The 27,430-nt window shown below is 38.0% G+C and overlaps 1 protein-coding gene across 16 annotated transcripts in view; it reads left to right on the top strand.

The window, feature by feature from the left end:
* The window catches only part of ERBIN (erbb2 interacting protein), a 118,692-nt gene that overhangs the window by 31,435 nt on the left and 59,827 nt on the right, over positions 1 to 27,430 (top strand). For 14 of the 16 annotated variants that reach the window (XM_071802642.1, XM_065860139.2, XM_065860137.2 and 11 more), the window contains 3 exons: positions 9,613 to 9,669; positions 21,079 to 21,276; positions 25,517 to 25,634. In XM_071802642.1, the coding sequence (XP_071658743.1) occupies positions 21,088 to 21,276; positions 25,517 to 25,634 (307 nt within the window). In that variant the 5' untranslated portion in view covers positions 9,613 to 9,669; positions 21,079 to 21,087. The remainder of the gene's footprint in view (positions 1 to 9,612; positions 9,670 to 21,078; positions 21,277 to 25,516; positions 25,635 to 27,430) is intronic. The other 2 variants (XM_071802643.1, XM_071802644.1) reach the window with 1 other exon arrangement.

The raw sequence follows: 27,430 nt of genomic DNA on the forward strand, positions 1-27,430 counted from the left end.
GGGTGAGATCTATAATTAAATACACAATTATAGCAACTGCTGTTTGTTTCTGGTACTTTTAAAACAATGTTAATTTGAAATCTCCATTATGCTTTAAAATTGTATTTCTGAAATATGGGAAATGTAGAGCATTAATCATGTTCTTAATACCTGTTTTCTAACCTATTTCAGACAACTAATAGATGCTTACTGGTTCTAACTGTTTAGAATTTTATGCATAATTTGATAAATTAAAATATAAAGCCTCAGCTGGTTATACAGCTCAAACTGTGCTGCAGAATCTTGTGGACTAGCCAATAGCAATAAAAGGCCACAGGCACAAGACAAATTGATGCCACAAACCTTCACAGAATCTGTAAAGTTTGCAGTCTGAATTCAGCATATGCCTGCAGCACGTATCTGCAGCCTTCTATATTTAAATAATTTGAAACAGCTCTGGGATCCAGTTTTGTGCATTAGCTTTGGCATAACTGATGAAACATCTGCCTGATGCAAGCCACATACTAAGAGTACATCTATATGCATAGGTTTTAAATAGAGAGAAATGTTCTTATCAAAGGGATATAATTAATAGGTTGTTTATCTTGGGTGTTGGAAACCTATGCTTGAATGTTGTCCAAGTGGACCTGAATCTCAGGTCATTTGTATTTTGGGACAGGAATGCATACTCTATGAGTTTTGGGATAATTCAGGTAGGTGTCTTATCCTTGGACTTGTTTAAGTTTCATGAGTTGCTATGGGAAATTCAGTATACACGTAAGTATTGTACTCAAAATCTTTGCCAAAGGTTCTTATTCCTTGTGCTTTCTCTTTCTTTCATGCTTGGTAGTCATACTCACTTTAGTATCTGATCATGCCTATCTTCCTCATACTAAGTAGCTGACAGATTAGCTGTGTTAGTGAGTCAGCATCTACTTAATGCAGTATTTAGCCAACCACTCCTTGCTCACAGAAATGTGAGTATTGGGTACCACCAGCATTTTATACATGCCTATGGTCCCTATAAGACATGGTGCCGTATTTCTTACCTAGTGTGCAAATAAAATTAGCTAAGTCCCTCCTGAAAGTATTTCAATATCTGATAAAAGATACAGGTAAAAGATATAGGTGAAGCAGAAGAAGGAAAAGGGCTAGTGATAAATGGCAGTACATATAAAGGGATAAGGACCATGATAATAGGATCATACAAGTTAACCACCTATTTCATTTATATGAAACCTGTCCATTCTAGAAATGGTGGTATGTATTCTGGTGTACTTTATTGTGTGTTATGAGTCAGTTTCATGTTTTTAATTACAAATATTACTGTTGATTAAATTGGTCTCTTATTCTTTTAGTCATTTGTTTGCCAAATTTTCCGCATTCCTTTTTGTTTTCATCATCAGTCTCTCTTGTGTTGCTGTGAAAGAAGGCTGAGATCTGGGCACATTTGCTGAGACTAACAATAACAGGCCTGAAAAAGCTCTGAAAATTCAGAGCTGTCACTGTCTAGCATCCATATGCTGATGAGAAACTCTTAAAATGGACAAGGAAAAAAAGGGTGAAAAGGAAGGGGGTTGCATAGGAGCAAAGAGTGAGGGCACCAGCTCTAAATAGCTTTCTCATGGATTTGCAACCTCTCTTGTTATCCCAAGTGCTCATGTCACATTGTTCATGGTGCTAATTGGCCTCGTGATGTGACATGGGTATGTCCAGACCTCTCTATAGTTGTTTTAAATTCTGTAGCAGAATTGGAAATCTTTGAAATGGCTGAAGCTTGGGTGAGAATTGTCATAACTTAAAAGAATTAGGAATATTTGTTCTTTCTTTTTAATTCCTAGATGGAGTCAAGTTTGAAGCTTTGCGATATCACTAACAACAAAGCTTCCTCAGACTTAACTGGACCTTGCTGTGTAGCTTGGCACAGCTACTCACTTCTAGTCTGCAAGTTAGCACAAATATCACTCAGGGAAAAGTAACTTGGCAAAGAATTGTGACAGTGCATGAGATGCAGACTGTAGCTGTGCTGAGACCTGCTGGTTTGGTGGTCTGTAAGCACGGTCTGTGAGATCAAGGTAAGTGGTCCAGGAGGCCATGTCTCCTTGATCCAAGACCTCATGTAGTTTTCTGTTGTGCCTGATTTGTTTCTTAGTTTTTGAAGTTCAGATACCTCTATTGTGTACTTCAAAGGCAAGAAACAAATTACTGTTAAAAGAGATCTCTAAACCTGTTTATTTTGCATAGAAAAGCATACATTAAATTAATACAATGTTAAAGGATGCCAGGTGTGTTACTATTTCAAATGCTTAGTTTTAAAGCCTTCCTAAAATTCTTAATTTTGAGCATTAAGTTTGGAGTATAAAAACAGTGTCATGTTCTATTTTCTACGTTTTCATTCCTGGCTTGGTCTCTGGTTATTTGAGCTAGTGCAATGGCATCACAGTAACAGAGCCAGTAAACATCAGTAAGACCTTAAGCAGAATTATTAGCAATAGTATGTAGTAGCAATTTAATCCTCTTCACATTTACTGTTCTGCAAAGCAACCTCGATTTATAGAAATTTGTAATTTGCAAGTCCGTGAACACTGGATCTGCTTTGGCAAATGTATTTGTTACCTTCTGTAAAGTAGAAATAATTTCCAATTAAATAGTGATTTCTTTAATTTTGTTTCTGTTCACTGACAAAAGCCGTCTGAGTTCTATAAAAGGACTCTCCTGATTGTTTTGTTTTCGTGGTAGGAAAGGATTCTGGAATTACTGTAAGATGAAGCATTGTATATAATGAATTCATGAATGATTGAATCAATTTGTGATTATTCAGCTGCTTTAGTAAGACTCAGGAAAAGTATCTCAAGTAGCTTTTACATTGACTCAATAATTGTGCAAGGGTGGAGGCATTATAACATGTATGTCCGTGGATCATGAAAAGCACTAATTTCAACTTTCTGCCTGCTTACCTACTTCCTTTTCTACATACTGACATTGACCTTAACTCAAAAGTAACTTTTGACTTTGTTTAATATAATATTGCAGCTGGCCATAATAGTGTTGTTGGGGGGTTGGACCACATCACCTGAAGACATGCCTTCCAACATCATCATTCTGCAATTCTAATTACTTGGGCGAACAGTGGAAAATAGTGCTATATCTTCAGGAAGGGAGTATTAATTAAAAGTCACAATGTAATCACTTACCTGCAACAGCTAGGCCTTCTGATGGTGTTGTAGATGATTGCTTATGCTTAATAACAATGTTATCTTTTGTTCTTATTATAGAGGAACTTTTCAGAGCATATATTCTGAGGCTTATGCTTTGGGAAACAGGCATTTTGATTCATAAATGATTCCTTGCAGTTTCAAGAGTTGAGAAACATTTTCCTCCTGTCTGATGCATGTACTTTATAGCAGTTTTTCACTGCCGTATCGGCCATATCAGTCATTTTTGCACAAATTGCACTGCTACAAAGGTAGAGTTTGGACCCCAGGCAGTTTTTCTATATCCTGTTATGTTTGTTTTGTTGCAAAATCGCACTTTGCGCTTGGAGCACTCACACAGTGAGAGTTTTTTGCAACTATGTCCGCACAGGTGAGGGAAATAGTGTGGAAATAGTTTCTTTAAAAAAATTGAGGTCAAATTTGCAATTTTCATTCATGCCTTGGGAGACTCTTTTTTGACCAGGTTCTCCAAGGGAAAACAATTAACAACAAAATTCAGCAGACCCGATTTATGTGCATGTGTGCAGGTATGATTGTGTTTCCTTAGATGTCTTGTCTGAAAGTGCTGTTACAGTATTGTAAGTAATGAACAAAGTTTCAGTTTGCTAGCCTTTAGGCATTTTATTAAGTTTTCAGATAATTATAAATGTTTCTAACAGAGCTGTAGATACTCTGGCAAAACAATTAAACTCTTAATATTGAAACATAATTTTCATAGCAAGTTAGCCAGTCAGGGACCTATAAAAGTGCCTTTTCCTGTTCCATTCCATTGCTGTTGATGAGCGTACCTGTGTCCCGCAGCAGAACGCTTCTCAACTGCATGTCCCCTGCAGTATACAAACAGTCTTGCCAAATATGGGTTATTCTGGGGTTTGCTGGAAGCAAATGTGAATCTTCATGTGCTCACTGAGAACGTGCCATCAGCTGTCCTCTTCCCGCATTGAAAGGATTCTGCTTGTCAGCAGCTGTGGCAGCTTTGGTACTAGGAGGTCAAGTCTCATGCCACATAATGTAGTGTATCATAGTTAGCATCTTAAATGTCTGCCTTTGGTTCAGACACTGAAGTACCAAGAAACAGTGAGACATAGCGACAGCATCTGCTTCCAAGAAAAACAAGATGCACTTTTTCTTGAGAGTGGTCTCTGAATCCTTTTTTCTCTCTGATCTTCCTCTCTCACCCATCCCTGTTTCCCAGTGTGGGAATCCTAACTAAACTATCCTGGTCTACAGACCTTGCTACTTTGTGTCAGATGTCTGTTTGATTTCAAAAGGTATGCTATCTAGAGGTAAATATTGTGCCAGCTGTGTTTCTTTTATTTCCTCAGTCTTGATCATATGTTATTGTTTTTTTCAAATGTAGCTCACTGTAAGGCATGCATTTCTCATTTCTGATTAGCTAAGAATCTTGCCAATAACCACTGACAATAAAACTTCTTCATTATTGTTGTGTGTGAAATGATTATGCACACTTGTATATAGTGCCCTGATACTTAATAAAAATTTTCTGTTTGTGCAGCAAAGTGTTTTTCAGTGAGGACTGTGATACCAATTATGCAGGTAGTTGCACTTCCATGATCGGCTTCAGAAGCCCTCATCTTTCTGGTCCTCATTCCAAAAGGAAAAAATAGAACTAATCTCATTGCCCTAAAATTGTTCTTGGTTTACTAGGTGGATTTTAGTACTGGAGTATGGGATCTCTTTCTGCTTAGTATGTGTCTCTAAGCTATGGATAATCTTGATCAATCTTAAGTCTTTTTATCTACACATACTTTCTCGCTGAAGATGACTGGATATTTAAGCATAGATAATACGCCTTCTGCAATACTATCCTGGAATTATTTAAAGAAATAATTCACTGTTTTTGCTATTTAAAGTAGTGGATGGTCCTCATGGGCTGGAGGCTGCCTGAAACATCTCCGAAGAAAGCAATTTTTAAGATACAGTTTTTAAGATATTTATTTCCAACCCTTCCGTGGATGAAGAGTGTAAATGGACTGGAGAAAGTAAAAACTGCCGAACTGCTTGGAGCTTATTCATTGTCATTCAGTGAACTGAAGTGTAACCATGTTTCATGATCTGTTGTGTGGAAGTTTGCTACTAGTCTTCTGAAAGCATCAGTATCCATTCGAGGTCCTCCAATAAGCAATGGAAAGAATGACAGGGATTAGAGGTGAAATGTATTTGTGTGAAAATTACAGTAAGAAAGATGTTTATTGAGTCAATTGCAGGCCTCACTCTTCTAAAACCAGTGATAAGCTGGAACTGAAATACTTAAAGATGTGAGCAGCCTCCAAGGTAGAGTGAAGTGATCAGAACAGCTGCACTGAAGCAAGCCAGCAGTCCATCTGGCAAGTATTTACTAGCAGTGGTTGGTTTATACCCAAGGAAGAGTAAGAACAGGATGAACACATGAGAGTTCCCCCAGGTACTCTTGCCATACTTTAAGCTGCATGCTAGGGCTCTTCCCCTATGGATTTCTGATTGGAGGAACCTGACAGATACTGAGATTATGTCCAGTGTGGTTGATATCGTATACTAGAGCAGTGTTAAGTAAGATTTCATTAGGTATTTTTACCCTGAGGGTAATTTATCACTAGACATCTAAAGCACATATTACCATTTCTGCATAACAAAGAGGAAGGTGGTGATCTGAGCTAGTTGTGGTCCTGGTGTGTGGTTGCCTTGGGCTCCTCCAAATACCCTGGTCTGTTGGAGAGTTTATTCTGCTTTACTGAAAACTGGGCCTGGCAATGTGAATGTGTGGAAGCCTGCAGGGTTTGTGCTGTTGAAGACTCAACAGTGCTTACATTTGTAGTTAAAGCACAGTCTTAGCTGTTCTCTTCAGATACAGGCTTAAGGTTATCTGACTTATTGTTACAGTTTCAAGTGATATTGAGGTAACATCGGTTGCAGTGGGTTCATTATTCTTGTCTGATTCTGTAAGTGCTGTCTTTTTTTTCAGTGTATAATTGCTTAATCTCCAAAGCAGAATATCCAAGTGATGGCATGTGTTCCTCCCTCAGTGCGCACACATCCCACTTACTGTATGGTGTTTGCTGCATGGTTGGGATGGGATGAGCTCCTTGTGCTTGGTTTGGAAGTCTGTAAACAGTGCATCGTTTGGTAATGGCTCCCTACCACTGTATTTATTCTTCTGGGCATTTCAACAGAGGCAGGCTAACAGGTGTCAGGAAATGATGCAAGAATAATCCCGTTTTGTTTATTGTTTTTGTGATGATTATGAGGCTAGCTATTTCTTTGATCATTTTCCTGGTCTGAACATTCTGCCTTCAAAGTCTTGACCTTATGCCTTTTTCCTTCAGAGGTACAATCAGCTGACGGTCCCACTGCCAGATCCATACCTTCACTGTCATATTCTTATTAATTCATATTAATCCTGCTTATCCTAGCAGAGCTATTGGAAACCTGCATTTCTTCTGTTTGGGAGCTTGTGCACAATGTCTCAATAGTTTTTGTAAAGATTAAGTAGTTTTTCAGAAGGAGCAAAGCGCTATGTGAAAGGAAGGAAGGAAGTATGCAGCCATGGCAGTTTGACAGACTCTCTTGTAAGACTGCAGGGTTCAAAATCTGGTTTGATCCTTGCTGTCTATGTCAATATTTTTAATTGTCTTGAGTGCCGTTTTCTATATTTCAGAGGCTGGCTGAACTGACAGAGGCTTTTTTTTTTTTTTTGGCAGGAAACTTGAAAGACTTGAGGCTTTACTATTACTGTTACCTATATTATTTTCTCCCTTGCTATTTGCACGTCCCAATTGTCCTTCTATTGACAATAAATGAAGAGATTTATGTAGTATAGTGCATTGGAGTCCATTTGGTACGAATGCAGAAGCTGGCACAAGTGACTCCTGAATGAGGAACAGGACATGTAACGTGAAAGCTGGTTACAGCACAGTACTGTTGTGACAATCCTAACTTCCAAAGGAGTTAATTGTTCTGTGATTGTACTGCTGGTTGTTTCTTACCTCAAGGCAAGGAATCTTCATTTTTTCTTGTCATGGTTTAACTCCAGACAGCAACTAAGCACCACATAGGTGCTTGCTCAGCACCTCCAGTGAGAGCAGGGAGATAATTGGAAGGGTGAAAGTGAGAAGGCTGGTGGGTTGAGACAAAGACATTTTATTAGACAAAGCAAAAACTGCACACAAACAAAGCAAAACAAGGTATTAATCTACCGCTTCCCACAGGCAGGCAGGTGTTCAGCCATCTCCAGGAAAGCAGGGCTGCGTCATGTGTAATGGCTGCTTGGGAATACAAATGCCTCAAACGTCCGCCCCTTCTTTCTTCTTCCCTCAAAATACATGCTGAGCATGACATTGTGTGGTATGGAATATCCCTATGGTCAGCTAGGGTTGATCAACTGTCCTGGCTGTGTCCCCTCCCAGCTTCTGGTGTACTCCCAGCCTTTTCATTGGCAGGATAGTATGAGAAGCCAAAAGGTCCTTGATTGCTAAGCAACAACGAAAACATCAGTGTGTTGTCAACATTATACTAAATCCAAAACATAGCGGTATACCAGCTGCTAAGAAGATGATTAGCTCTATCCCAGCCCCAACCAGGATACTCTGGGAACAATTTTGATTTAAAATCTGTTTTAGTTTTTTTGAGTGTCACGGAGGCACCCCGAGGCTAATTTAAGGGACAACAGGGTCCAAAACAACTTTTATTAAACCGGTGAGAAACAGGGTTTTAGCACTCCAAAAGTGACTTAAATATAGGTTCGGGTATCAGTTGAGGAAAGTTATTAAGGGGCAGCAACCAGTACAACAGGAGGTCCACAGTGTGCATGCACGTGGCTTCACCCAAAACAATGCCGGAACCACCCCCGAGTCCCAGAAGAGTACACACTAGCCTGAACACGGTGCGGGATTATTCTTAAAGAGATACAGGTAAAGCGTATGCTCACGATTCCGTGAGGGTAAATTTATAATACACTCGCAATTGTGCGAGGAAGTAAGGTTACATTCGCGATTGTGTGAGGAAATAATTTAAAGTACGCATGCAAATGTGCACGGAATATAAATACACTCGCGATTGTGCGAGGAAATAAAGTTATACGTGCTTGTACTAAGCACGGGAAGTCACACGTGCATATGTGCACGGAAAGGATAAATATACTCGCAATCTTGCGAGGGGTTTTACTCACACACGTGGCGGCAAGGCAAGCGGGGTCTCCATCCCGGGGGGTCTCGGCAGCAGTATCTTCAACTCGTGGCTCCGAGAGACCGGCGACAATGGGCCCAGTCTCGACGAGAGAGTCCCGTTTTTATACTGGCTGATCAGACCTGACTGTAGGCATTCTAGAAGCTTCTCTGCACCCCCACACCGTGTGTGGGGTGCCCCTGAAGCCTCCAAACATCCCCCACACTGGTCACAGGTGCCCAGCGGCTCACTGGCGCCCTGCAATCTCTTCTAATGGCCCTGGCCAGGGTGCTCTGGGCCAAACAAAAGAAGCTGTTAGCCTCAAGTAGCAGAGAGAGGGAGATGTGCCTACTGCCTCCATACTGAAGGAGGGCGGGGGGGAGAGAGAGGGGTTTGCATTCTGCCACATTGAGGCACATCTATGATGATTTATGATGGGCTGATGCTGCTTTTTATTGGAAAAAAATGAAATGTAGTTCCATTTGTAGGTAAATCCTTTGAAGCTACTACCTGTGTTGTCCATAGTTTAAATTTGACAGATTATCCTCTCCTTGACTCATCTTCTTAGCTGTTCTACGTGACTTTATGCTCTGTTAGATGATCTGTCTGACCATAGTGACATTTAATCAGTCCGGATATATGTTCCACTTCTGTCTTTGTTGGAGGCAAAACTTATCCTTTCCATAGACCCAGTGGTCAATTGAATGTGCTGAATGCTTTTTTGTCTATAGTTGTTCTACTTCAGTGAAGATGGTGTCTGTGATCTCATATGCCTTATTAAATTTGTTGCAAGTTTATGAAACATTCCTGAACTTAATGATACATAGGTGTGCTCTTTTTTTATTCTGTTAATTTCTGATGTATTTTTTATTAACTTTCTTCAGAATTGAGTGCAAGAGAAGTCTAATGCAAGAGATTTGATAATTTAATACAGCAATTAAAATGGAGTAGAAATGAAACAACTTTGTAGACAAAATGCTAGAAAATAAAAATTAAAGATAAAAGGCAATGTTTTGTAATGTTAGACACAAAAAATAGTCTCCCCCAAAAGTATGTATGTAGCTTTTACTGTCTTTAAGGTCTTTCAGGTTCTCTGAAATCTTCCAGCTACTGTTCACACACATGTACAGCTTTTCTTTTAAAAAACAAACCTAACACTCTCAAAGCGAAGTAAATATCCAATACAATAAAATACCAGTTTATTCTTATCTAACAGGGATAGGGTTGACTAAAATTTCTGTACCTTTGTCTTCAACAGAATGTTGGCTTTGAAAGCTCAGGGAAGAAGCAGCAGAGAGAAAAAAGTAACACAGTGGTAAGTACGTTATTTTTCTTTCCTGTGGACCAACTGCACAATATATTGAAGTAGAAATCCTCTTCTTTATTAATATATTGTAATAATTACCTCCAAGGCACTTGGATTTTATTCCGCATCATCTCTTTTGTTCTGAAGGCAGTTTTGTTTAGTTATAAATATCTGTTGAAGAGCCAAGTGAATAATATGCATTTACTTGTGTATATATATGGGAAACTAAGTTGCAGGAGGATAATTTTGGTTTAAAGCTCAGTGTCTATGATTAACTGTTTTGATTTGTGGAACTTGAGCATTGTATACTGCTTTTTAAAATATTTTTTTTAGTTCTAGGGATAAATAAACATAGTTTTGAAAAACTTGTATAAAAAATGCTTGAAAAAATACTCTGAATGCTCATTGGGCCTCTTGCTGTCCTCCTTTCTGGTTTGCTGATTGAAAGCCTAGGTGAACATCACATCATATCATTTCTCTCGTATTGCTCTATTAACATTCTTGAGCTAGAGAGCATACTTAAGAACTTGAAATGTATTAGGAAGTCAAATGAAGTTTGATTTTTCTGTTCAAAGCTCTGTGAAAAGGTAACACATGTTCAGCATCAGCTTTTTTCTTTATTAAATGATGCCAGTGCAGATGACATGAAGTCGATTTTGCCTCATATTTGTAAGAGTTTCTGGAGCCAATTATTTCTCATTAATAAAATCCTATTGGGCGTGTGTATTTTATGTTCAGGACTTCTCTATGAATTTCAGTGGAGGAGTTGTTATTACATACCCTTCCCTCTGCAAAATAAAACCCAACAACATATGACAGCAGCTTCCATCTGCTCTGATTTTATTAATAGTGCTACTTGGATTTTGGAAATGCTAATAGATATTGACACTTCAGTGACTCTAATTTTGAGACTTACTATAAAATACCAGCTTATAACATGCAAAATCTTCTGCACATTTTATCTGGCATTGCTATGAACAGTGTGTACTTAAGAAGATAGGAGCACGTGCACATGCTCGCTTTTGGCAGCCTTTTGTGTAGTCTGCAAGGCTGTAGGCTGTGTGTGCTTTGGCGTGCTCTGCTGAGCTAAGGGGCTGTGCTGTTGCCTCAGCTGCTCCGGGAGGTTTGTTGCTTCCTATGGGCAAATGACTAGCAATCCCTCTTCACTTCCCTTCTGCTGGTTCGTCTCTTTTGTGTGTTGTTTTAACTGGAGGAATTAAAACAGTATCTCCTATTTTCTGCTTGATTAGATTTTGACAGTATGTGATACACAGCATTTACTCCCACAGTAGATCTAGACATTATTCCCCAAAGGACTAAACCTGAAGCATAATGGTTCGATATGGTTTTATACCTCTTCCAGCGGCTTACCATCTCTTAGTCTGGTTGCTCTGTGTATTTTCATTGTTTTCTTTGTACAGAAAGGCACGAACTTGTCCTGTTTGTTTCCATGGATCTTTTTCGCAGCAACAATGAAAGAAAATGGGGTTATTTAAAGTAGAAATTGTTGGATTCTGAAAGCAAAGCAGTTCTGAAGTAGCATGGTACCAAAAAGCTGTGATTACTAGTTGTACAGTAACTGTGATTATTGCATGTTTAAAAAAAAATAAAAAAGATTGTTAGTGGGGGGTGGAGTTCACTTCTGTTAACCTATTGAGATAAATATTTCATGACAGACACAAGAACCTAAACATGTCAGTTCCATAATGTAAAGGAATTCTTTAGGCATTTGAAAACATCAGTGCTGAAATACTGAAATAGCTATGTAATGGATTTACAAAAAGCTCAGTTTTTTGAATATTCCATGAAAGACTGAGTGGCTCCTGCAGTTTCCTTCAAACTTCAATTTGTCATAGTAGATATCCTTGAATATATATGGCCTTTTTTTTTTTTTTTGTGGAGGAGAAATGGGTGAGATTCAAGCACAGTGTCTTTAAAAATGAATTTATTCCTCTTGATGTTTTCTTAGTAACACTACAAATATGTACCCAAAGAATATGCAATCAAGTTGAACATCAGAAATGAAACTCAGATCTAATGCTAATCTCAGCAGCATTGTTAATGGCATACAATTAGAGGCCATTCTTCAGAAGAAATGTTTTAGTAGCACTTACTTGGATAGTTTGGCTGTCCAGATGGAAGTTAGTTTCTAGGGCTGACTCAAAAAAAAGCAAAAGGAAATGTGCGAGAAATAAGTTCCTGCTACCTGGGCTGTGGTTGTGTAGCGACAGGGTGTGCATGTGTTATCGTGTAGTTGTGTAGCATATCTGAACGTTTTAAAATTTATTTGTAACTGTAAATTTAATCTGTAATTTTTCTCATTCTATATGTACACTTCATATATATTATTTATTTATTTATTTTGCTAAGGGTGTTTCTGTAATGGATCTTGCCTTAAAATACAGATCTATACTCTCATATACCTGTGCCTCACTGATACCCTGGTCTACAATTATAAAAACGTTGAATGTTAGTACATTTCAGTTAAAGGCTGTACTTGAAGTAGAATATTACATAGGTATTTGCCAAGAAGCTTTTTGCTTCTTTTCTCAGTTTAAAAATAATACTTCTGTTGTTTCATTTTCACATAGTCATAAGGCCAACTACTAACTGCTTTATGGTATTGCTGCTTTTTTATAGTTAAAGAAATTAATAGAAATAAATATTTCAAAGGTTTCTTTTGATATACTTAGGGTGAGGATTACTTGTCATAATTACACTTCAGGTTTGTTTTAGCATAGGCAGTTTAGATACTAAATTTCTAAGCTGTTACAACAAATACATGGTTAGATAGTGTCTAGTTTGAATAAAATGGAAGAATGCTGTTGTTGAACCAAGAAGATGTTATTGATACCATCAATACCATTATAACTAAGTAAAGAGTTTTTATAAAATAGTTTGATGAAGAACTTAAGATCTTAATTATGGAAAGGATTTCAGAATATTTTAAAGCAAAACAAAATAGAAATAGTAAATAGAAACCTGCTTAGAATTTACTTCATAGAATACAAGAAACAGATAATTTAAGCAAATGCCTGTAGATTTCACACCTGGCATTGATCTTCTGTGAGTTACCTGAAGTGGTCTTGCTGTCCTGGACATTGGAGGTGGGTGGTTATTTTGTTTATGTTTGGTATTTTTTGTTTGTTTTTAATATGGATTTATAGGCATTGAGAGCTTGAAAATAGTTAACACCAGGAGAAGCTTTGAGTTTTGTATTTCAGCGAACTAGGAATGCAGTATTGCTGATTTTGCTTATGTCCTAGCAGCTGTTAAATCAGTAAAAGCAAAACTGATTTCTGCCTTCTCTATTCCCTTTAAATTCTCAAAAAGGGTAGCAAGCATCCTTAATACTTTTGCATTTAACAATTAGTTATTATCTACTATATTTACTAACATATTACTCCTCCTGTGGCTACCATTCACCGTTGTTGTTTTGTGACTAATGCCTTTTATTTCTTTTGCTTTGAATGCTGTACGTGAACAAGTACAATGTGTTTTTTGGTGTTGTCTGCCTGTGTGAGGACATGCAGCCATGGGGAGCAGCAGGGGAGACCCAGACTACCGCTTCACATTAAAATGGTGAAATAGTTCCCAAATCCCCTTTATTTGCTATGGCTTGTTCTCCCCCGTGGAGAACAGTGCCGCGGTTCATTGATTTGTACTGAACTGAGTGTTTACCAGTCTTATTCAATTAAGCGAATGACATAACCAGTGCAGTTTTGTGATTGTTTTTTTGTTCGGTTGGTTGTGTGTGTTTTTTTTGGTTTGGTTTGGTGTTTTTTTTTTTTTTTTTTTTTTTTGCTAGAGGAGACCAAAAGAAATAGCTTGGATGAAAGGGAGGAGGAGGTGAAAATACCTTAGCTTGGCATTATCAGCAAAGGAGGCTTCGACAACTCAAGCAGAGGATGCCAATGTCACTTACAAAGAGGCAGTCTCTTCACAGTACGTGCTGTCTTTTCATGTTTCAGCTCCTTGTTAGTGGCCATCATTTTTCAGCCGTACTTTCTGCTCCTAAAGAGAAAAAGGATTGCAGAGAAACAAACTTCCATGCTAGGGTTTGCAAGGTGCTGGTTGCTATCAGTTAAATTAAGAGCTTGCCGTTTCCATTCAAGAGGACTGGACTGATTTTAGGGGAAGCCTGAACCAACTCTTAGCACACTGTGCACTAGCTTCTTTACATGATTTCCTGATGAGCGTGAGGTGCCAAGTCATATCCGAGGTTAAAAAATGAAGGATAATTGTGTTCTTACTTTACTGTAAGAGCTGAGGGTGTTTTGTTTTCCTTGAAGTATTAAGATGTATACGGTTTCCGCAAATTCATGAGGACTAGTGCTGTTGTTTGCTGGGAACAGCTTCATTTAAATTGCACTGTGAATTTTGAAAATTCAGTCTCTCTTTCATCAACAAGCCAAATAGCTGATGTGTTGGTGTCTTCTGTGGTGTGTGTTGTTGCTTAAGGAGAGAAAAACCATTAACGTCTCTAAAGACAGAGTGGTTCATGTTAGTATGTCCAGTATAGGAAGCTTAATTTTTTTCTACTGTTATTTCTTTCTTTTTTAATGTAGAGGAAGTAATTAATTCTGTTGTTGTTGTTTTGTTTGTTTGTTTTAGTTGGTATTAAGATTCTTAATAAATGACAGAATTTTTTTTCACAGGAATATGTTGCGACTTCAGTCAGTTGGCCAAATAAGGCTTGTTGTGTTTGTCAGCTTGCATGTTAGGTTATGCGTTCCCCAACATGATCTTTCGCTTTCCTCTGTTTACCTATCCTTGGTTCCATAATTCTGATCTTGGGTGTAGATAGTGAAGTGATCTAAAAAGAACCTGACTGGATATTTTTGTGCCTAGTTCATGGCTTTCTGTATAAATGGCTGATAACTGGTTTCGTTTTCAACTCGGCTGCTGATGTAACTGGTAAACACCCTTTTGAAAGGCTGGAAAGGGGGGGCGGGGAAATGCTTTCACCAGCTTAGAGGATGAGCAGTCACATCCTATTAGCATCAGACGGGAAATCTGAGGGACTAATGGTACAGTGAAACTATTGCTCTTAGAGCAAATCAGCAGAGATTAGGAACAAAATTATTGTGAATTTAAATTCTGCTTGTAACAAGCTCGAGTTCAGGATTTTCAAAGAAACGTGATACTTGGGAGTCTGTATGGGTTTTTTGTATGTTTTTGGTGTTTGTGGGCTGTGGTTTGTTTGTTCTTTTGCTGTTGCTGCTGTTTGTGTGTGTGTGGGGGGGGTGGGTTGTTTGTTTGGTCTTTCTTGTTGATGATTTTTTTAATCCTTCTCAAAACACAGGTACTCCTGTAGTTAAACAAAAATGTTCTATGGGCTTCTGGCAGATCTACAGGTGCTGTTGAGCTGCCAGGTGCTTGGATGATGGGATCATGCACGGAATCATCAGAATTCCAGGAAAGAGTGATGTTTCACTGGATGTTACTGTCTCTTCTTGATTAATATTTAGTGTGTATCCAAGCTCAAGCTTGCTGTTGATCTTGCGTTCTTTCATTGGTCATGGTCTTTGAAGCTGTTGCTTTGCTTTTTTGCTTCCAGTTATTTTATTCTATTCAGTAAAAATGTTTCACTTTTTATAGATTGCATTTGGTGTAGGTAGCAAGGCTGTGGTAGTAGGAGGATTGCAGATGTACCTTCTGTGAGAACATGTCAAAAGCTTCCCCTGTGTCGGATGGAGCCAGTTCCAGCTGGATCCAAGATGAACCTGCTAATGGCCAAAGCTGTCAGTCAACAATATTGGTACCACCTCTGTGATAAAGTTTTAAAGAAAGTGTCAGAAACTGCTGCACAATGGCAGCCAGGAGAGAGAATATCTGAGAGAAACAGCTCTGCAGACACCAAGGTGTGAGAAGGGGGGCAGGAAGTGGTCCAGGCTCTGGAGCAGAGACTCCCCTGCAGCCCGTGGTGCAGACCATGGTCAGGCTGGCTGTCCCTCTGCAGGCCATGGAGGTCCACAGTGGAGCAGATTTCCACCTGCAGCCTGGGGAGGATACCATGCCGGAGCAGGTGGATGAACCTGAAAGGGCTGTGATCCCTTGGGAAGCCCACACTGGATCAGGCTCCTAGAGAGCAGGCCCACACTGGAGCAGGTTTGCTGGCAGGAATTGTGACCCCATGTGGGACCCGTGCTGGAGCAGTTTATGAAGAACTGCAGCCCGTGGGAAGGACCTGCATTGGAGAAGTTCATGGAGAACCGTCTCATATGGGAGGGACCCCATGCTGGAGCAGGGGAAGAGTGTGAGGAAGGAGGAGTGAGAGAGACAGCATGTGACGAACTGACCACACCCCCCATTCCCTATCCCAATGTACCACTCATGAGGATAAGGCAGAGAAATTGGGAGTGATAGAGCAGCTTGATGGGCACCTGGCAGCCAGCAAAGGTCAACCCACCACATAGGTACAGTACGCTGTCCCTTTGCCCTGGCTTCTTGAATAACTTTTTTCTGAATGTTGATTAGTTACAGTCTTCTCCACTTGTTACTTCACTGGCTTTTAGCAAGTGTCAACCACTCCTTTTGACAGTGGAGGGCTGATCATAGAATCATAGAATGCTAGGGATTGGAAGGGACCTCAAAAGATCATCCAGTCCAATCCCCGTGCCGGAGCAGGAACACCCAGATTAGGCTACACAGGAATGTGTCCAGGTGGGTTTTGAGTGTCTACAGAGTAGGAGACTCTGCAACCTACCTGGGCAGCCTGTTCCAGTGCTTTGTTACCCTCACTGAGAAGTTTCTTCTCAAGTTTAAGTGGAACCTCTTATGTTCCAGCTTAAACCCATTACCCCTTGTCCTACCGTTGTTTGTCATTGAGAAGAGCCTGGCTCCATCCTCATGACACTCACCCTTTGTATATTTGTAAACATTAATAAGGTCACCCCTCAGTCTCCTCCAAGCTAAAGAGACCCAGCTCCCTCAGTCTTTCCTCATAAGGGAGATGCTCCGTTCCCTTAATCCTCTTGGTTGCCCTGCGCTGGACTCTCTCCAGCAGTTCCCTGTCCTTCTTGAACTGAGGGGCCCAGAACTGGACACAATATTCCAGGTGTAAATAGCTATAATTAAATCAGAAGCTGGTGGTAGTTGCTTCATCTGCTGTTTGATCAGTTGGGGAGGGGGAAACGTGTACCTGAAATTAGAGAACCCTCATTTTCAAAATCAGAGTTGATGCTTTTAATTCTTTTATTGGATACTGTGGCCTGCTTGAACAGGTGTCATGATAGCCCTCAATCACTTTAGCCTTGCTTATCAATTCTAAAACTTTAAAGTGCTCCAGTCATTCATGTTCTCAAATGGGGTAGACTATATGAACTGATATCTACCTATCTATTTATATAGATATAAGGCAGAAAAAAATAAGATGAAGTTTCGACACAGGTTACATTAAATTGTGTGAGGTTTCATACCAAAACATCTTCCAGTTGTGAACTCTTATCTCCTTATGTAAGTATGGTACAACTACCATTATGGTATACTTACATGCACTGCCATACTTATATCAGAAAACAATTTTTCTCACAATTTTGAGATTTTGCAGAATAATTAGCCTCTACCACCATTGAACCCCTAGAGGAAAACATGTCTGCATAGCTGTTGCTAACTTCAGGTTATAGGCTGGTCAGTAGATAACATTGTCCTTTGTCCCATTTTGTGTTGTTATGGTGGAATTTCTTTCTTATTACTGTTGTAGTTGATGTGTATGAATGAGTGAATACCATACTTCACTGAAATGCACATATCTGTTTAGATTAAACCACCTGTTTTTGAGTTTACTACAGATACTATGGCTTCTCTGAATCTGAGGTGTGATCCTCAAATATAAATAATCTTGGAAGAGGAGATGTGAAACAAATGCTAAAAATTATTCACACACCAAAAAATCAGAAAACTGATCGTTTATAATTAGCAAACGTTTAAATTTAAACTAGATATTTTTTGAACACTGAATTTTTGGGGTTAATAGATGAAGACTTCACAAACAGAACACAGTTAATTCTCCCTTACACCTTCCAACTTTTGAGCCTGTAATGATTACAAAGAAAAGGTTCTGCTTATAGCAATGCTTTTTCCTTCCTATTCTTTCAAGAAGTAAAAAAAAAAAGAAAAAAAAACCAATTTGGTGCCTTCAGGTGGTCTGATGTTGTCATGTTTTAAGAAACAAAGATTCTTCTGCTTGCTAGGCTTCCCTGTTTTGTGGGAAGGGAAACAGTGCTATACCTCATGTTTCCTTCTACCTTACTTGTATTTACCTAAACTAGCCATGGAGAAGTTGTATTTTGAGCAATATGAGAAAACCACATGTTCTGTGCAACATCACATTTTCTGTGTTTGATAATTTTAACAGCGGACTCTTTTTTGTAGTAACATCCTTCCTTTCCTCCATTACAGCTCTTCTCCTTGGGCAACTTACCACATGATAGGTGAACAGACAGGCAGATAGGGAAGGGTGTGTGTATCTGACTGTTTGTATACAAAAATGTGTATTGCAGAGGAGTGGTGGCGTGCAATACTTGCTGTGACTGTTCTACCACAAACATTTTCTAGTATTGGCAGACATCTCTGTTGCACAACATCAGTGCTGAACAATTGTTCATATATGTGTAGAAGTAAAGTTCGAATGAACACAAAACAAATTTGAGTTAAATCACATTGTGTAGTTTCCTATATTTACTTAAATGGTGCTCTCTTGGTTCATTGGGTTTTGAAGCATTATAGTTACACTCAAGTTGGTCAGATCTGTGGTTTTGGGGGAGGATTATTTATTTGATACTTGAATTGACTATTTTTGACTATTTTTGGCTTGAAACATGAGCTGTGGGTTTAGGTCCTTCAACTGGCATGATAACTGACTGGAGATAAGACCCAACACTGTGACATTGCACAGGCAATTGTTTACTGATCCGTGTTTACAGTGCTGTGGATATCTGTGATATTTTAAAAACCCCTTCTTCCCCAACTCTTCAATCCCCTCCCCACCCCCCCACCCAAAAAAAAAAAAAAAAGCTCAAGATGCCTCTTGCCTTGTTTTCCTAACTTAGTCCTTTATTTTGTACGTATATTTTACATTGTTATGCTTTATGACTTTTGTTGCCTCAGGAGCTGTTGAGACCTGAGCAAGCGAGACTAGGTATGAAGAGTACAGCCATTGAAAATAGGGGGAAACAGTGTATTATATGCTCTTTTTGAGGGATTTGAATAAAAAAGCATCTTGCCTTGTTATTTATATGAACCATGTAAAAAACTTGCATATTCTGGAAACTTAATGTAATTCTCAGAAGCTGAAATGACTGGACAAAGGGACCTTATTGATGGCTGCGGCAGGTACGATACATGTGTGTCTTCCCCTGCCAGACTTCTGGTAGGCAACTCACACTTACCGTTGCTGCTTCCTGTCCTTGTTGCCAAGGTGTTTATTCTTCTGTTTGTGCTCCTGTTTGAAGAGACTGCTGCTGGTGCTTCTTGCTGAAGTGATGTGTTTTTCCACAGCTCTGCGGATCTCTGAAGTAATAACAAAACGAGATTATATTTATTTTTTTTAAGGGCTTTTTCTTTTGTCAGTGTTGACTGTGGAATTCCTCATGTTTTTTCACATGGATGCTCTGAGGTTTGGACAAGACATGGGTAGCTCTGACCCAGTGAGGACATCAGCTTCTGTAGCACCTTTGGCATCTCTTTACTTTGCAATACAGTTAAATATTTTGATTTTCAGATCACTTTTTATTTAAATAACATGCCTGGAGTTTTATGGGAAGTATTAAGTGTTCTGATAAATAACAAATATTGTAACAAAATCCTAGCAACATCAAAACTTTGTTAAAAAAGGAAGTTTTGACATCCCCCTATTCTAATGAAAAGTTTTTTCTTTTAATACGTGGGTGTAAAATCTGACTATATCGAGCCTCAGTGACAAGTTGTACATCTGTTTAGTGAAAACAGTACAGCAATCCCTCTACCTGTTGTCATATAAACTAAAACATCCTGTGAAGTACTTGGCAATCTAGTTGCTCATAGAGGAAAGTCCAAACGCATGGCTTTTTTTCTTGTCTTAATAAGAAGAGGAGCCTCTCAGTGTGTGACTTAGTATAATGCAGGGACCATGATATTTTATTTTTTTTCCTGTTTTACTAACATACTGTCTGAAAGTTGAAGCACAGTCTGCTAAAAATGTCTGAAAGACGCTTTTGGCACTTTCCTGTTACCAGTCCAGAAGTTGAAATATAATTTCTGCAATTCCTACCCTTTCCCGCCCCCCCAAATAGAGATAAAAAAAATACAAGTAACATTTTAATTTGGAAGTGTTAGCAGTTTGATAAAATAGGTACTCAGTGCTGTTTTGGAGAAGTATTTATTTTAGATTAATTTCCTGAGGAAATGAAGCTTACATGATCATGTTGTCCATCTGCACATGTTGGTCCTTCTTTAAAACCTGTTCACTTGTCATCTGATTTCAACCAAACTTGAAAGTTGAGGTGACATTTTGAAGATGATTGTTTCTTAATTTTGTGAAAATTTGTTGCTAATTAGAGAAAGAGACCTAGACTGGTGTTCTTGCTGGGGAGAAAAGGGGCAGAAGATGGCTGGTGTATGCTGTCAGTAATCAGCTAGTAGGTTTGCTCCATTTAGACTTGCTGTCTCCTGTTAGGTAGAAATATTGTAGAAGCCATGGATAGTAGGGGAGACTGTTGTAGCAATGATTGAGTTTAAAGGAAAAAAATACACATTTCCATAGCAAGGTGAAGTTTCCATAGTTACAGTGTGCACAGCAAGATGTGTTGAAGCTTTCCCAACTCAATGAAGTTGCAAGAAATAATTTCTTTATCTATGTACTTGGAAACCTCCCCTTTTAAACTGTAGACAGACCAGTTGGTAGAAACCATGCTGATTCTTCTTGTATTCTGTCTTTAAATGAGGTATTTGAAATTAAGTTACATTAAATTAATGTAATTAGTAGAAAAAAAAAAAAGCTTTCCTATAGCTATATTTGAATGTTCTGTAAAGGGGGGATTTTCTTATTTCAAGCAAAAATATCATCCCAGTAAACTCTGCAAATGTAGGCATAAGCTATATTGTAAAAACACAAGTGACACTTCAGAACTACTGCTTCAAAATTGCAATGTAGAGCTGTGTGAGCAAGTGACAGGTTACAGACTAAATTTTATGTTCACCTTCTGGGGTCTGTAGGTGTTTTAACCACATTTAATGCTGCTAAAGATCTGTTACGTTTAAAAGAAAAATACATTTTCTCTCTGCCCTACCCAACGTGTATACAGATACACATGCAGATATGTGTATCTGTCTTTCTTTTTTAAGTATTTAGCAGCCAGTGAAAGTTTGAGATGCTGCCCAAGTGAATGTTTCTGAAGTTGTCTTGCTTTTTAAAATCAATCCATTTTTGTTTTACAGTGCCTGAAAATGACAACAAAGCGGAATTTGTTTGTGCGGCTGGTGCCATGCCGCTGCCTGCGTGGAGAGGAGGAAACAGTCACTACACTTGATTATTCTCACTGCAGCCTGGAACAGGTGCCTAAGGAGATTTTTACTTTTGAAAAGACCTTGGAAGAACTCTATTTAGATGCTAATCAGATTGAAGAGCTTCCAAAGGTATGTTGGGTAGTTTTCCTTTTAGTTACCTTTATTAACTGTTACTTCATCAGTGTTGTAGAAGTTGATAGTGTCTACCTTCCCCTTCAGCTTTTAGGCTCCAGCTTGCCGAGTATTTTTTTAGTAAATTTTGTTCCCAGAAGCAGCAGTCATGGTAGAAGGAATGTTTATGCATTCCAGCTTGACTAGTTTGCTAATCAACTGGGATAAAACTGCTCAAGTGACTGATCTAGCCCAAGGGAGGTACAGAGCAGAAGAGGCAGGCTAATTTATTTCTGTAGCAGTGTCTGCTCAAACTGATTAACTGTATTCAACTCCCTGCAGCATTATTTTGAATCTCTGGTAACATGTGAAGATTAGAAAAAGCAAGATTAATGTTCTGATTTCTGTGCCCACAAATGATAGGTACAGTCCAAAGTAGCTATTCACTTGAAGTCCTGCTTTCTTCTTTGATCTGTGACTGAAGACACTTTCTGAAGTACTTAAGTTCAGAAACTAGAGAGCTGGAATGCCACTTTGATTAGATCTTTATTATGCAAATTAATATTTGTTGTTTGTTCTGAAATCTGAAGACAAACTGCATGCTGAATTAGCAGTATACTGGAGAAAAGAATGAGAATTTTTGCTAGTGATTCTTTTACGAAGTACAAAGTGATGATTGCAATAGACTTGTTTCAATTACTAGTTCCTGACTTGATAGAGTTAAAAACTTAGTAGTTAGATGAAAGACTAAATATCTGAAGTTATCTTATATAAGTTGTGTGCAAATCTTCATTGTCATGCAGGACAACTGTAGAATGCTTTGTTAGATTTTTGAAAAATTTGCTATAACCACTTCATGTTTTGCTCATTTGGGTTATTTTTAAAGATAAATGAAACAAAAAAGGAAATAAGTTTTTTTCAGGATAGTAACTTTATAGTTATCACAAGTCCTGGGTTGCAGTAAAACTGACTTAAACCAGCTGCATGCTTTTGAAAGTCCAGCCTTAAAGGCTCCTCAGAAGCCATTAGTGAAAATCTGTAGTTGTATGTTGAATAGAACTAATAACATATGAGTTAAAACTAGACATCTTGTCAAAGTCTGTTACAGTTGAGAACTTCCTGTATTTTATTTTTGTCTCTTCCCAAGCAGATATTTCTGACTTAGTAACTTTAGATATTAGTATCTTGGTTTTGATGACTTTGTATCAGCCTTTAAGGGTTTTTTTTCAGATGATTTCAGAACTTTGTTTCTGTGTCTTGTTCTTCATTGGAGAAGAATGAAACTGAATGCTTAAACAGAATAAAATACATTTCTTAGCCCAAAAAGGGAAAAATTCTGAACTCTTCTTGCATTAAATTCCTGTTTCCCAAATCACAAGAACTAAGGGAGCATCATCCTCCCGAACTTGTAATTCTCTAAAAAATTCCTTTTAATAATCTTAAAAGAGGAAGAAAGTCTGTACTGTAGCAATTAAATGGATGCATGTTGGTGTTTTAGACAAGAAGAAGCAGTTAGTGCTTTGTCTTCCCTTTCTACTTACATGCCATTTGATTTCATTAGTCAGTTCCTACATGAAATCCCATTTTGGTACATGAGTAAACGGAGAGGTGGGCAGTCTACCACTTTTCTTGGTCTAGTCTGAGATTCAATTATCCAAGCAATTAGAAAGACTGCTCAAACATTTATGTTTTGTTCATTGTTGCTTTTCTTTGTTGAACTGTAGGGACCTGTAATAGCCTACATTTGCTTTGTCTTAATAAAACAAACCTTATAGGCTTATTTTTGAGAAGCTAAGGTTTTTTATTCAGCTTTTAAGTAATTTTGGTCATTATTTTTACTACACTTTCAATTTTCACAATAAAGAAGGAAGGCCTGTAACGTTTGAAATGATCCTAGCTGATCTGAAGCCAGAGTTTCAAGCTGTGTATGTCTTTTCCCTAATCCAAACTTTTATTTAGTCTTTTTAACTCTGAAAAAGCCTTCTAATTAAGCCATCTCAGACGAAGGGTGCGGTACTTATTAGGCTGTCTCCAGCTTTCTGAACTCTAGTTAAACAGTTCCCACTCTTCTGCTTTCCTTGTTGCTCTTGGTGGTGTGTTCTTATCCCTGTTTTGCAGTCTTCTGCCCTTTGTATGTGACCACACAACAGATTTGGGGCTGTTTTGTCAACCAAATCACTGAAATGGCTGATCAGTGTGTGGGGCTGCTTTGTGTTTTCATTTTGTTTTTGTTTGTTTGGGTTTTTGTTGTTGCGGTGGTGGTGTGTTTTCTTTTGTTTTTATATTAATCCCAGTCTTTTCAGAATTCCATCGAACTTCAAAAATTGATTCTTATGGTATAGCTCATTAATTTAGTTGACTGTGGACACAGCATGAGCAAACTGCAGTGGAGAGATAAATGGTGGTAGAGAACGACTTTGCTTTACATGAACCACTGGTGTGTAGTCTCTGTTTCAAAAGTGACTGGGCATTTGAAATGCTTTCATCTTGTGTGAAAAGGTACCCTGTTTATCCCAAGTGCCACGGTGTGAATTTGAGCTGAAAAGCTCGAACTGTAGCAGTTTTACTTTTCCCTCTCACTTTTATGTTCAGAAGAAATTGTAATTCTGCAGTAAAATAGGCCTTAATTATATGACTGGTGTTGTTTACTAACATTAGTGATGACCTACTTAGTCATCTAATGTGCAAACATTAAAAAAAAAACAACAAAAGGAACAACTACAGTCAACACCATACAAAACTCTCCTCCTTCCTGTTTTCCTTTAGGAAATTTTGCAATTCTTTCTGCTGTATTTGCTTTCACCTGACTAGTTGGGGAAATTCTAATGATTCCAGGAGTCCAGATTATTATTTTCTGGGATGAGTTTTAAATATATATTGTTGCTTGAAGTACAGAAGTTGAGGAATGGCTCCAAAACACATGAGCTCATCAAAGTTCTCCTGTCCATCTAATATCCTAAGTAACTTGTAACTCTTCAAAGCCTTAATCATATCAATGAGTACTAACTGGTGCACATTTCAGAGGAATTGGAAACATCAGGGGGCAAGTTAAAGCTCATTTCTTGACCTGTCCATCTTGCTAATTTATGCTGGCTTTTGCTCTGGGGTGGTATATGCAAACATAACATGAATGTTCAACAGTCTGTGGTTGAAATATTGGACTTTGTAACCAAGAGAAATCAAAGAAATTTTGGTAGAACTAAACCTCTTACTATGATGTTAATTGGGATAAATTTTTTTTTAGTCGTAGAACACTTCCTGGTTTTGTATGATCTTTTCTCAGAGTTTCAAAATAAAAGAACAGTCAGTGCAGGTATTTATGAATGAACTTATCCAAAATTGTTGGAAAAGAAATGTTCGTCATAAATTGTTCGGAAGAACCTTTTGAACCACTTTCTTACAGATATTATTGTGTGCTATCTATAAGATTCCTACATACCATTTAGAGCTTTTTCTTCCATTACACTGCTATTACTTGCCCCGTTTTGTCAATTTGTAAAGCTTTTCGGTAAGAATTTTAAGGTACGTTACATATGGGAAGAGATCTGGCACTGAACTAGTATTTGTTAAGAAATTATAATACATGTGTACAGAAGAAATTGTACAGGTTTTAAATCCTTACCTCAAGCCTTCAGTCGTTTTCATCTTAATTCTTTTGGATTTTTGTGTACTTGAGCTAGGAAGTTATGGAAGGAAAAAATATTGTAAGATATAACAGAATAAAATAGTAAGTTTTTAGAGATCAATACCTACTCAAATCCTGTGTTGTAGAACTATTTGACTTTAAAAAATGCATCTTTCAATTTAGTTTTCTCTTTTTTTTGGAGGAACTGTAATTACCTCTGTATCAAATGGCATGTCTACTATGGAAAACACAGGATGTTTCAAAAAGATGGACCCAATTTTAAATCATGCTATGTTCAAATTTGGTCTCTCTTTTTGAAATACCTTGTATTTTGCAATGTTTGCAGGACTATGTAACTATAGGTCATAATTTCTGAGATACTGGAAGGGATTTGTCAGAAGTTTTAAGCGTAACTACTGGCTTGTTGTGGTTGTTTGCAGTCTTTTGCCTTCCTAAGCATTGCAAACTTAGTCAATTTTAAATAAAACTAGTTAAATAAAGTTTTTGTAGTCAGAAAGTCTAAGCAGTCTGGCCTTCAAGCTACAAGGCCAGAAGTTTAAGGGAATTAAAAACAAAAGCTATGTAAAGGAAACTGGGAGAAATTTGTATTCACTTTTTTCTTTGTTTCAATAGCAACTTTTTAACTGTCAGTCTCTGCACAAGCTGAGTTTGCCAGACAATGATCTAACCACATTGCCAGCATCCATTGCAAATCTCATTAATCTCAGGGAACTGGATGTCAGCAAGAACGGTAAGTCACTTCATTTATTATATTGGTGTAGCTAGAAGGCAAATCATCATTGACTAAACAAAGACACTAGTGAAGGTATAATTTTTAGAAGCTACACAGCTAGTAAATTTTAAATTACTACTCCAAATCACTCCTTAACTTAAAAGATGCTCTTTTATGGTCTGGTTGTGATATTTAATTGTATAAAATTGATTAGTTTGTTCATTGAGATTAATTACTCAAAACTGATACTGTATTTTACATTCTCTCAAAATGCATATGCTTGAATGTATTACTTTTAGTGGCTTTCCTCATAATTTGCTATAATAGAGTTTATATATTTTTATAAATATAATTTTATTACAATTTATTTGGCTGGATTCTATTGTTATATTTTGTTTCATATGAATATTGTTTTCAGTTTATTTTAATGAGCTATCTGAAAATTGGAGTAGGACTTGGCTGCTTTGCTGTCCTGCTCTGGGGATGGTAACTTCTTTCACGTGGGGAAAAGTGACTATGGACAATGACTGGTTCACTTGTCTGACTTGTTAAAAATCTATCATTCTGTGTGAGTCAGCCTTCTATAAATTATGAAACATTGTCAGCCAAGTATTGTGTACAAGGGGTTTTATTAATGGTGCTGCTTTGGCAAGCTGGCAGATGTGAGCAACTGTGAAGAAACTGAAGTAACTTATATTGTCGTCAGACTTAGTTGTGTGGCTTATTTGAGAGAAAAAGAAGTTCAGTCATGGTAATTGATGAGGATATAATAGTCTTGTCTTACTAACTCAATGTGAAGTACGAGGACCTCTCCTTGAATCATATTTGAAAATAAAAATTGCATAAATATGCTAAAGATTTTATCATGTTCATTGTTTTCTTAGGACAGCTAGCTGATTATTACTCACATAGCTAAGTTCTGCTTTATTAAGAAATTGTTCTAGTTGTTTAGGTGTTGGCATTCTCCTTGATTGTCCATTGTAGCCCAGTCTGTACTTAAACTGTTACTTTATTATTTCTGCCTAATGAACACAGCATTTAGTGTGATAAATTGACCTGATTGTCACTGTTCTGTTCCTGGTACAAGTGGATTAATAGTCTTTCTTAGAGAACGCTGGCCTTAAAATTTTGCAGTGACACACAACAGAGAAAGAATCATCTTTTTGTCCTATGCTGAACTGTTGAAAGGATTAACTGTTTCCAACACAAGTTCTCAATGCAGAAGACTTAAAAGCAGCAAAAGGGCATTTGAGTTCTAGAGCTGGCAAATTCCTTTGCTTATGTACTTAAATAGGCAGCTGGTCACTTACCAGCTAGAGAGTTACTTGTCTGTCCAAAATGGCGTAACCTTTTAGCTAAGCCTTCAGAGAGCTGCTGAAAGAGCACTTGTTCCTCTGAGGCATACAAAGAATTTAAGGAAGCAATAGCTGAACCATGCACTATCCCATTAAACTATGAAGTTCTGTTTTCTAGGGGTTGTTTTGGTTTTGTTTTCAACACCTTTCAAAGAAATGATAGGACAGAAGCTTATTTAAACTATTATCATGTGCCTGTTCTCAGCCTTATCACAGTTTGGATAGCTTCTCTGCCTAGTGCTGCACAGCAAAAATAGTCCTGAGGTCACATGCCTGTTTACTTGGTACATCATGTCTCCCACTATTCCTGAAAGCTCTGTAAAACTCAAAACAAAACCAACAAATTGGGGTCCCTGTTTGTCAAAAACAAGTACAGGGTCCCTATATTTCTTACCTTACCCTGAAGCAAGAAATAGTGCTGTTTGTTCTGTAATAAATTTGATGTTATTTGAGACTTCA

The sequence above is a fragment of the Patagioenas fasciata genome, chromosome Z (genome assembly GCF_037038585.1).
Source record: "Patagioenas fasciata isolate bPatFas1 chromosome Z, bPatFas1.hap1, whole genome shotgun sequence".
Classification (NCBI taxonomy): domain Eukaryota; kingdom Metazoa; phylum Chordata; class Aves; order Columbiformes; family Columbidae; genus Patagioenas; species Patagioenas fasciata.